At 55.6% G+C, this 10782-nt stretch overlaps 5 protein-coding genes across 5 annotated transcripts; 2 read left to right on the top strand and 3 right to left on the bottom strand.

Moving 5' to 3' along the window:
* Positions 1-368: 368 nt before the first annotated feature.
* Positions 369-662, top strand: CCMA1212_006853 (uncharacterized protein; the record flags this gene model as incomplete). Its single annotated transcript, XM_073704048.1, has 1 exon — positions 369-662. One exon carries the CDS (start codon positions 369-371, stop codon positions 660-662), a length of 294 nt encoding a protein of 97 aa, XP_073557259.1.
* Positions 663-1076: 414 nt separating this feature from the next.
* Positions 1077-3433, bottom strand: CCMA1212_006852 (Interferon-induced GTP-binding protein Mx2; the record flags this gene model as incomplete). The annotated part of the gene is made up of 3 exons (XM_073704047.1): positions 1077-1760; positions 1823-3265; positions 3320-3433. 3 exons carry the CDS (start codon positions 3431-3433, stop codon positions 1077-1079), a joined length of 2241 nt encoding a protein of 746 aa, XP_073557260.1.
* A 1362-nt stretch (positions 3434-4795) lies between these two features.
* CCMA1212_006851 (Putative methyltransferase) lies at positions 4796-5953 on the top strand (the record flags this gene model as incomplete). Its single annotated transcript, XM_073704046.1, has 3 exons — positions 4796-4822; positions 4887-5008; positions 5080-5953. 3 exons carry the CDS (start codon positions 4796-4798, stop codon positions 5951-5953), a joined length of 1023 nt encoding a protein of 340 aa, XP_073557257.1.
* A 293-nt stretch (positions 5954-6246) lies between these two features.
* CCMA1212_006850 (Lipoyl synthase) lies at positions 6247-7654 on the bottom strand (the record flags this gene model as incomplete). Its single annotated transcript, XM_073704045.1, has 2 exons — positions 6621-7654; positions 6247-6542 (listed from the first exon to the last, which is right to left on the bottom strand). The coding sequence occupies exons 1-2, from the start codon at positions 7576-7578 to the stop codon at positions 6247-6249; spliced, it is 1254 nt and encodes a 417-aa protein (XP_073557258.1). The 5' UTR covers positions 7579-7654.
* A 1267-nt stretch (positions 7655-8921) lies between these two features.
* Positions 8922-9947, bottom strand: CCMA1212_006849 (uncharacterized protein; the record flags this gene model as incomplete). The annotated part of the gene is made up of 2 exons (XM_073704044.1): positions 8922-9469; positions 9545-9947. 2 exons carry the CDS (start codon positions 9945-9947, stop codon positions 8922-8924), a joined length of 951 nt encoding a protein of 316 aa, XP_073557458.1.
* Positions 9948-10782: the final 835 nt, after the last annotated feature.

Below are 10782 nucleotides of genomic sequence, written 5' to 3'. Positions count from 1 at the left end.
AAAAAAAAAAAAAAAGAAAAGAAAAGAAAGAAAGAAAGAAAGAAAGGTGAAAAAGCGAGAAATTACTGGCTTGAGAATGAGAGAGTGAGACTTTGCTATGATGGGGTATAGTAGTAAGTAGTTGCTTCAAGAAAGGGCCAATCTGAGTGCTTGCATAAAAAGGGGGCGTTGAGGCCGCCTCCCGGGATTTTCTGCTTTTGATTGATTGACTCTGCCAACTTGTCGACTTTTTAATATCCAAGTGCTACTTTTGTCGTCGATCGCAGAGTCCGAAGCGAAGATCTTGCCTATTTGTTTTCTCTTCGGGTGCTTGACCACCATTACACGAAAGCTTTACATACATAAATCACACATCCACCATCTCAACCATGAAGGTAAACAACCACATATTCCACACACACGGAACAGAGCGGACGAACGAGCTGACAAAAGCCATCGCCAAACAGTGCCCATCTCTCCTCCTCACGCTCGTCGCCCTCGCCCTCGCCCTCCCGGCCGAACAGCAGGCGCAGAACAACAACATCGATCCGAACCGCAGGTTCACGTGCCCGGCCAAGGTCCAGGACTTTTGCTCCGCGTCGAATATTCACTCGGGGTGCACTGCTGACGGGAGGTTTACGTCGAGCGCGATGGATACGTGTGGGGACTGTAGGTGCTCTTGAAGCGGATGGATGAGTGTCTGGGAGATGTTAATGGGGGGGCTTGAGATTGGGATGTGGGTGATGGAGCTGGTGAAGAAGATATACGAGAGGCTTTTTGTTGATTTGTTCGCGTTTTGTTGTGCTTGGGGAGGGTGGAATTGTGCTGCTTTTTCTTGGTATACGTTATGTTATGTTTGTTTGGGGATGTGATTGTGCTACTTTGCTGTACGTTTGGCCTTCTGGATCCCATTTTCGACGAGTGTAGATTGAGAACCAGTCTATCAAAGTGGTCTACATGTATCAAAGCAGTCTCTACGTATCGTCCAACGCAAGAAGCGCGAAAACAGCTTCCCATTCCTATTAATCCATCGACATCTCATTGCGCAAACAGCAGACTCCCAGAACCAAGCTCCATCATAAGAGGACCATGACCCATCAGGTTCTCAAAATCTTGAGTGCCTGTGTCAGCGACTCAACCTGCTTGGCCAGCCTCTCTCTCTCCTCCTTGACGGCGAGATCTTCGCCCGCGATCAAGTCAAGCTGCTCCGCCGACATGTTGAGAACGACCTTGTCCGAGAGCACCTCGAGCGGGCCGTCCTTGGCACGGAGGAGAAAGTAGTCAATCGCCTGCTGGCAGACCACGTCGATGAAGCGGCTCCGCGCGATGCCGTAGTACGACTGCAGCAGGTTGTGAATTTCCCTCGTCGTGTCCTCGAGCGAAGAACTGGGGCCCTTTTCCGGTTCCTGGGCCGGCTGACCGTTGTCCGGGCCCTCGGAGGCGGGCTTCTCGCCGCCCAGCTTCAGCTGGCTGAGCTTCTCGTCGAAGCGGGGGTCGTGGGTGATGGCTCGCTCTTGAAACTCGACAGAGAGGAGGAACTCTACGTGGTCCATGGCGCGGGCGTAGCGCCCTAGCAGGCCTTCGTGGCCCTCTCCCTCTTGGCCGTAGAGAAGGAAGCCCCAGAGCTCGTCGCGGACGGTGGAATCAGGGCAGCACTCTTCCAGGGCCCGGCGGATGAATTGATGAACGACGAGCAGGGCGTTGGAGACGTGCGCCAGTGTCATGGGTCGCCACTTGCTGCCTTGCTCCTTGAAAGTGCGGGAAAGCATCTCGCTGCTGAACTGCATCGTCATGTCAGATGATCGAAATCAAGGATATCAAAGGGGGTGGGGGGAATACTCACTGTGCCCATCTCATAGCCTCGCGAGTTGAGGTAGAGCTCCTGGATATGCTGCAGCATATCGCCCCTCTCCGGCTCTGCACACCAATACGAGTCCGACACAATGTCGCCCAGGTCTCCATCGCCGAACATGGGGATCTTGAGGTTGACTTTGTCACCGTAGAGCAAGGACCGGTCTCCCGCCAAAAGGACTTCATCAGGCTCGTCCATCCCCTTACCATCTCCGTCAGTGGAAGCGCCTTCAAACTCCCTGGCGTGGCCCCTTTCGTGCATGACGAGGGAAAAGGCTTCGTTGATGGTACGGATACGCGTAATCAGCCTCATCTCATAGTCGTCAAAGAAGTTGTGACGAGTGTAGTAGGCGTCCAGTCCGTAGTTCTTGAGCGTGACAAAGTTGGAAGCAACTTTGCCCACGTACGCACGTTGCTGGTCCGTGGTGCTACGGGACGCGCCCATGTCAGCGAGGAGCTTCTGGCTTTTCTTGAGGCTCGTCATGATCTCGCTCTTGACAAAGGGGAACTCTGCGCGAGTTCGGTCCATCAGGAGGTGGCGGATGCGAGTCTGGAGCGCGGCGACGCCCACCCTGTCAGAGGGAAGGGTGTTCCACGGAGCCTGTCCGAACAGAGACTGTTCCTGTTGGTTACGGCGATGCATGTTGCCAGAGACGTCGTCAGCGCCGAGATTCTTGACCACGCAGTAGCCGAGGTGGAGGTCGCGCCGCTTGCCGTTGACCAGATCGCAGACGACGGCCTTGGTGGCGTTTTCGATGCAAAGGTCGGGCTTGGTAAGGACTCCCAGCGTTCGTTTGCCCTGGGGATCGGCCTCTGCTGCAAGGCGGAGGATCTTTTGGTTGGCAATATCCACAATGCAGGGAACCACAGCAAGAATGATGGTGCGGCTCTCTTGGATGTATCGCTTGACCATGTTCTTCACCAGGTCAATGTCGGACTCCGTCGTGACGCCAGGAGTCACAGTCTCAAACATGCCGGGGACATCAATAACGGTGAGATGATCGGCATTGGGGCCGCTGATTTCAACCTTGAGGACGTCGAGGCTAAAGGCGCTGCCTCCGTCGCCGTCATTCTCCGACAGCTTGATGCCCATGACCTTGGCAGCCTGCATAATCCGTTTCAGCCAAATACTCTTTAACGTGATGGAAGGAGTGATGGGAGGGGTGATGATGGTACTTGCGGCTTCAAAGATCTTGGGAAAGTCATCAGAGACAATCCTGTCCGTCGAGCGCCGAAAGCCCCGGACGAGCTTCTCCCGCTCCGGAGACGGATTGTGCGGGATGATGGACACGACGACGCTCTCGGTAGGCTCTCGTCGGCAGACGATTTCCGTGGCGTGGCGAGTGCACAGAGTGGCTGCGCGAGGGAACTGGAATCCGGTGAGGGATTCGAGGACGCTCGATTTGCCAGAGCTTTGGTCTCCGACGACGACCATCTGGAGACCGAGTCAGTGAGGGGCTTGGCCACACATTCTTGCGTCATGGCTGACCTGAGGCAGAGGCACGAGATGAGAGATTCCCAGCTCGCGGAGCTTGTCGACTTTGTCCAGAAGAGCTCGGTTTCCAAGGCCTTGGCCCGGCTGGCCGTTGCTTTGAGAACCCATGGCGAAGTGTCTTGTTGCAAACGATGGCCAAGTTCTTCAGAGGGCGAGCGTTGACAGGTTGAAGAAGGGAAGAGAAGAACTGATGGGCAGAAGAACAAAGATTTATGTTCGAGTACTGATTGTCCGTTTGCTGTGTATCCACTCTGCGTTTTGCCATTGGGAAACTGAGTGACAGTCTCCATCAGGTTCCAGCTGGCAGAGTGTTGGTCGGACAGCTGCAGAATGGGCGGCCTACAAGCCAGCTGGCAATCGTTGAGGAGAGGACGGGATGTAGCCAAGCAAGGGGGTGAAAAAGACGTCGCTGCCCATCTCACACAAATTCAGGGTCGCAGACCGGGGGTGTTTTATTTCACCCTGTTGCCAAGGAAGGGTGATAGCATCAGTCGACCGGGCTGGCACGTTCTTTTTGAATGGGTGATGCCCTCGAGATGGATTGTCTCGGCGGCTTTTCATTGGATGCCGTTTGCTCGTCCAAGGGGGGGGTTTGCAGGAGATGTCTTTCTTCGTCGTGACGGGGCCCGAGCATCTTGCCGTTGTGATGGCGTTTGTTCAAGACTGCATTGAGAGTATCGATGAGGCCTTTGGGAGGCGTGATGTGTGCCCATGCCTACCTTATGCGTAGTTGCATGGAAGATTGATGGAGAGATGCTGAACTTTGCTTCAATACCCTACTTGGAACACCAAGCGTTGCAAGTGAACGTACCTTGTCCTTAGACTCACATCATCATGACGATATCCCTCCTCTCTATTCAGAGAAATATCACTGTCTTCGTTGCCGCGCTGGCCACTTAGGCGAGATGGTACTTCGAAAGCCAACAAAGGCTGATGACCTGGATAGGGCGGGAAGATGCACATCTGCCATCAAAGAGATGGCAGAGAGTTGCGCTGCCTTTGCCTCGGACGTCGGATGTCAAGAATTGGCCGTGTCCTTGCCATATCAAAACGCGACAGCCCCCCAAGACGAGGATCGAGTGTCTATATGACGGACTTGATATCGTAGCAGTAACTGCTATGGGATCGCCTTGAAGCAAGTGAGTGCCAACTGATCACGGATAGATCGCATATGGATATTGTGAGGTTTGCGAGTTAAATTTATAAATGCCCTATCACTTCCAGGAAGCCTTGTATCGATCTCGATATCCCGGAGTTGGTGAGTTCCTCGTTGAAATTCCCCCTTTCGAGGTCAAGCGTTACAGGGTAGGAACAAGTACAGATGGTGATGCAACCATCGTCCGCGCAATGTGGTAGGCGGTAAACAAGTCGAGTGGGTCACCTGCGGCAGAATTCCAAAATATTTTGAAGAATTGAAGCTTCGGACGTTCTAACCGTATAATCATATCGAGTAACATCATCACATCCGCCATGTCGTATCAGGAGCGCGAAGCAAAGGTATGGCTCTCTTGAGTATCTCATATGTATCCTGGTTCTAAATTAGTGCTGACTCTGTTTATAGAAGCGAAAAACTGCGCACAATGGCGCTCCGCAGCAGTCATTCAGCCAAGGCGCCAACGTGCCCGCCTCCGAGGGCAGAGAATGGACCGTCTCTGTAGCCTTTCCCAGCAGCACAATCGCAACGTACGTTCCTCCAACATCCCCCCTTCTTCGCTTCAGTAAGGTGGAAAGGAAATCTCACAGTATGCCTGCAGCCTCGCCACGGCCGAACAGCGCATCGCCGTCCCCAGCCGCATCGCGCGCGCCCTCGCCATCTTCTCCGTCGACGAAGTCATCGTCTACGACGACTCCCCCCTGAAAACCCGCCCGCACAAGACGGACAAGACGGCCTACACGGGCGACACGGACCCATGCCACTTCCTGACGCACGTGCTATCGTACCTCGAGGCGCCGCCGTTCATGCGCAAGGCGCTGTTCCCGCTGCACCCGAACCTGCGGATGACGTCTTCGCTTCCCGGGCTGGACGCGCCGCACCACCCGCACATCAAGGAGTGGATGCAGTACAGGGAGGGCGTGACGATTTCGGGCATGACGAGGTCCGGGGAGGGCACGCTGGTGGATGTCGGGCTGGAGAAGCCCGTGGAAATCAAGGAGGATATTCCGCCCAAGACGAGGGTGACGCTCAAGATTGCGGAGGAGGAGGGACAGCCGGCGGAGTGCGTGCATCCGGCTGCGCCGAGGACGGAGGCGGGCATTTACTGGGGGTATACGGTGCGGCAGGCGAATTCGCTTTCGGCGGTGTTTACGGAGGCGCCGTACGAGGGTGGTTATGATTTGAGCATTGGCACGTCGGAGAGGGGAGCGCCTGTCTCGAAGGAGTTTCCGGTTGCGAAGAGGGTGCAGTTTAATCATGTGCTGATCGTGTTTGGGGGGCCGAGGGGCATTGAGTATGCGGCGATGAATGACGAGGAGCTGGGTGGGATGGGGATCCAGGGGGGGAAGACGAGGGAGCTGTTTGATCATTGGGTGGATGTCATGCCGAATCAGGGGAGCAGGACGATACGGACGGAGGAGGCGGTGTTTATCGGGTTGATGGCGTTGAAGAGGATATGGGAGAATGAGCAGTAGGCGGGTTGGATAGAGTTGATACCCTGTCTCTATACAGTTTGACGCTTCGTTAGAACAAGTTTGACGCTTGGTTAGAATTCGATTACTTGACGGAGGGTGATGTGTATATTATGAACCTCCTTTCTGCGGTGCATCATAGCTTTAACATCTATCAGAGCCATTGTTGAAGACTCTTCGCTGTTCCATCGTTGAATCATGAAACTCTCCAAAGGAATTCCACCTCGCAATAAAACGCCCATATACCCCAAACAACCAAACAAACGGTAAAGCTTTTCTTTCTCTTGATAAACATCTCACTGCGCCTTGGTGGCATCCAATGCCACCGTCTTCCCCAGACCCTCGCTCGCAATAGCAGCCGCCTTGTCGCCGGCCCTCTTGCGCAGCACGTTCTCGATAAACGCCTCGCCGGCCTTGTAGGACGACCGCACGAGGGGCCCGCTCGCGCAGTAGAGGAAGCCCATGTCGAGGGCTCGCTGGCGCCACATCTCAAACTCGTCCGGGGTGACGTACTTTTCGACCTTGAGGTGGCGCTTGGTCGGGCGCATGTACTGGCCAAAGGTGACGACGTCGACATTGGCTTTTCGCAGCTCTGTGATGTTGTGTGTTAGCCAACCACCTTTCTCTGTTTTTTTTTTTTCGTTTGCTGGCTGTTCATTGGGTCATGTACCTCTCAGAGCATCCATGAGTTCGTGCTCTTGCTCGCCCAGACCAAGCATGATGCTGGTCTTGGTGATGATGCCCTCGTTTCCGCGCACCTCCTTGACGTGGTTGAGCACCTTCAAGCTCTGCCGGAACGTCGCCCTCCTGTCGCGCACGTACGGCGTCAATCCCTCGACGGTCTCGACATTGTGCGCGTACACGTCCAGCCCGCTCTCGGCCACAATCTTGACCATGTCCAGGTCGCCCGCAAAGTCGCCCGTCAGGGCCTCCACTAGCAGCGACGGCTTCTTCTGCTTAATCTTGCGGATCGTCTCGGCGAAATGCCTCGCGCCGCCGTCGACGAGATCGTCCCGGTCCACGCTCGTGAGCACCACGTAGCCCAGCCCCCAGCGCGCGAGGGCCTCGGCCGTGTGCTCCGGCTCATGGGGATCCAGCGGAGGAGGCGCGCGGCTCGTCTTGACGCTGCAGAAGCGGCAGCCGCGGGTGCACGTGTCGCCCATGAGCATGATGGTGGCCGTGGCGGCGCTCTTGTCGGAGCCGCCCCAGCACTCGGAGATGTTGGGGCAGCGGGCCTCCTCGCAGACGGTGTGCAGGCCCAGGCCGCGCAGGTCGCCCTTGATCTTCTTGTAGTTGTCGTTGCCCGCGGGGATGGACGTCTTGAGCCACTCGGGCAGGCGGGTGATTGTGCGCTTCTTGCCCGCGGGGCCGACCTCGGCCGTCTTGAGCTCGTAGGCGTCGCTGGGCGAGAGCGTCTGCGTCGGGGACGACGTCGCGATAAAGTCGGACAAGTCGCCGACTGTCTTGTCCTTGAAGTACGTCCTGGGGCGCGATGTCTTGACGGCTGGTGATGAGCTGGGGTCGGGATGAGGCGGGAGGGTGGCCAGTGAGCGGAGGGCGGGAGCGGCGGCGAGGGCCCTTCGCACGGGCATCTGCGCGCGCTGCAGCGACGGGGCGAGGGAAGCCATTCTGGAGGATTGCGCGCGAGATGGTGATATCCGCGCCGTGACCGTGTAGATGCGTGGCTCTTCCCGAGGATACCGCCTGGTCGTGGTGGATTGTTGGGATGGAGGTTGATAAGCAATTGGAGTGCAGCTTGAAACGGAAAAAAAGTTGGAGAGCCGATGGGACCCGCAGCGTGGCGCCGCAAGCCGGAGCTGCGATCAGGTGGCGCCAATGAGGGAGACTCTAAAATCAGCAGCCATTGGGGCGAAGTGACTTGACTCAGCAGATGGATGATGGCGAGATTGGATTGCACGTGTAAGTTGGTTCAACGATTTGTGTTGATTTGTGCTCTGTTGGCGTGGCTGTATTTCATGTTTGTATCTCCTTGTCAGATCGATGCGGATATACCAAGTGCCGATATCGTCAACCAGCATCTACGACCTCCACCCCCGACATGAATGTCTGACAATGGGATCACTCGGTATACACTTTCACCACAGGCATATCACTTCGAAAATGGGCATCAAGTGTACAGACAACATGTATTGTATAGGTAGCATAGACAAAAAGATCCAACAGGCAACACACCACCGCATGTTGATCGCCAGCAACACCAAGCCTCCTCTGTCCAAAACTCCAGCATCCGAATAAAAGCCCCAGAGGACATGCGCCAAGACTACAAGCCGTCAAGTCGCGGACAGGACTCGGCCGTGCAAGCCTCGTCAAGCCCTCGACCATCCCGTCACCAACGTAAAAAGGGGTATCACCAACAGAAGCGAAAAAAGTGCCCGTTCACCCGCGAAGTAAAAAGTACATCAGCAAGCTGAATGTATCCCCATGGTATCAGATCCAAAGAATTTTGAATGAAGAAATCGCCTAGTATAAGGTGATGGTAGAAACAAAAAGGGTAGAATATAAGGTGAATGAATTGAAGCTCAGACTCCAGCCAGTGCGTTTGCACACACCGGGTGCTGCTCCAGGTCGTTTGACAAGTTGAGACGAGGCCAGCGCCAGCGTCCATCTCATCAAAAAGCTAGAGTAGCGGGGAAGGAAAGATGTCCAAGAAACGAAGCATCAAAAGAACTTGATGAGTCCAGCAGCGCCGTTGGCGCGCATAAACAAAGAATCGAAGGAGACCGCCAGGCCTTTGTGACGAAAAGGGCCGGTCCCTTTTCAGCCAAAAAACGTTTTGAGATCGTCGGCGGGTCGTAAAAGGTCGTAGCTTGTCATACAACAGAAAGGGTTTTATGTTCAAAACGACAAAGGAAATGAAAAGATGAGCGATCAAGTCAAAGATGGTTCAAAGTCACCGATGCCAACCACTCTCAAAGATCCACGCTCCAGCTGCTTGCATCGTCTCCGAAATTTACATCAAAGCGACGACGATCATGCCAGCAACACCGGCCAGGGCGACCTTGCTCGCCTCGAGGGCAACACCAGCGTTCTGGGGGCCCTTGGTGGCAGTAGCGGAAGCGACGGGCGCACCGGTGCTGGGCGGGGCGGTAGGCTGGTAGTAGGTCGTGGTGACGCCGGTGCCGATGAGGTGGTGGTTCGATGAGGCGGTGGCAGCGGCATGGGTGGTGGTGGCATTGAGAGACGAGGAGATGGAGGTGACGGTGTGAAGCTTCTTGAGCGTGACGGTCTTGGTCAGGACGGTGGTCGACGTCTCAGTGGTGGTCGACTGGGCGAGAGCAAGAGCCGGCAGGGCGGCGATGGCGAACAGGGAGAACTTCATCTTTGATGCTTTGGGATGGGTGTTGGCGTCTTTGGTGCAGGTTTGCGCACGAGCTATTGTCCCAGCGTCGCGTAGGGATGCGTGAGATGAAGTTGGTGAAGGGGGGGGGTGTAAGTATGGCGGTAGAATCAAGCAAGATGGTGAATATCTGCGGTGATTCGCTGGTCTTGATCGGGATACTGTAAGCAATCATCAGCAATCAGGATTCCTCCCGAGCTCCCAGCGAGCGTCCATGAGAATGAATGCCTCCTGACCTTGACACGGGATGCGCGAAAGGCGGCGGATGGTATGTGCTTTGTTATTGTGCGTGGTGCAAAAGAACGTGAGGGTATAATGTGCAATGAATGGACAGTCGATATCCAAGAGATGCGTTTGGTTCAAGGAATGAATGGACAAGACTTTGCCAACGAAGTCTTTTGTTTGCTCGGGGGGAGGATCTTGTGAAACGGAGGAGCCGGTGAGGAGGAAGAGAGAAGAGGAGCGAAGAGGCGAAACCAAGAGCCTTGCCGGGAGAAATACTTGGGCTTGGGCCAAGGCGCCATCGCAGGGCGGAGTGACTCGAGGGCGACCAGGACAGGAGCAGCCAATGGTGGCAGCGAGGTGCCCCCCAAACAAAACCGGGGCCGGCCTCGAAGGCTGTCGTGGTAGGGGGGACATGCTGACCGTATGGCTGCGTGAGGGGAGGCGCAGGTACTCGAGACCTGGGCATTACGCGCGCACGCAAGGGCACGGAATTAAGGTGTGTCGGATAGGGTACAAGTGCCTGGTCAGCCAAGCCCAAACTCTTTTCTGCTGTCGACGCCAGGCGTGTCGCAGCATCAGCAGTTCATGCGGCCTTGATTCGACGTCTGGTTTCAGCTGCTGAGGTTCCTTTGTTTCGCGCTTCTTGCTCTGTTGACGATTCGGCATCATCTCATTTCGTCACTCCGAATCAGCAGCTGCTTCTCCCTGCTGCAGACGTCACGTAGGTACTATCGCCATGCTGCGAGCTGTCCTCCTTTGCTAAGCAGCTCACAACACCAAGCCCAGCCCAATCGTCGCCCAACTTGGGCCGCCGCAGCCGCCTCTTTTCTCTCCTCTGGTCACGTCCAGTCAACCCAGATACGGGCTGACAGGGCAAATCGCCGCTCGCTCTAGCTGAAGCTGGTCCGATCTGCATCTCAACGGTCGAAAAGCGAGCCCCTCCTCCGCACATTTTCTCGTACCAGACCGATCTTAACCCCGACCTTGTCCACAGGGGTCTTGAAGAAAAGAGACAAGAGGGAAGATGAATGGGCGCTGCTGACTCGCTGCAATTCATGCCCTCGCTGGACCGTGCTGGATCCCTTGGACAGTCGACGCTTGGTATCTCCACGTACAAATGATGCTGGCCAGGTACATCTGGAGCAGCAAACAAGGACAGGCGTGATTCCATCAGGGGCTGTTGCGGCTGCTCCTTGGTGCGCACTTCTGAATGCCCTCATTTCCGAGCCGCGTCTGATTGGTGGCCGCT

The sequence above is a fragment of the Trichoderma ghanense genome (genome assembly GCF_004382785.1).
Source record: "Trichoderma ghanense strain CCMA-1212 chromosome Unknown scaffold_8, whole genome shotgun sequence".
In the NCBI taxonomy this organism is placed as follows: domain Eukaryota; kingdom Fungi; phylum Ascomycota; class Sordariomycetes; order Hypocreales; family Hypocreaceae; genus Trichoderma; species Trichoderma ghanense.
This window is presented reverse-complemented; position numbering and strand designations above follow the sequence as displayed.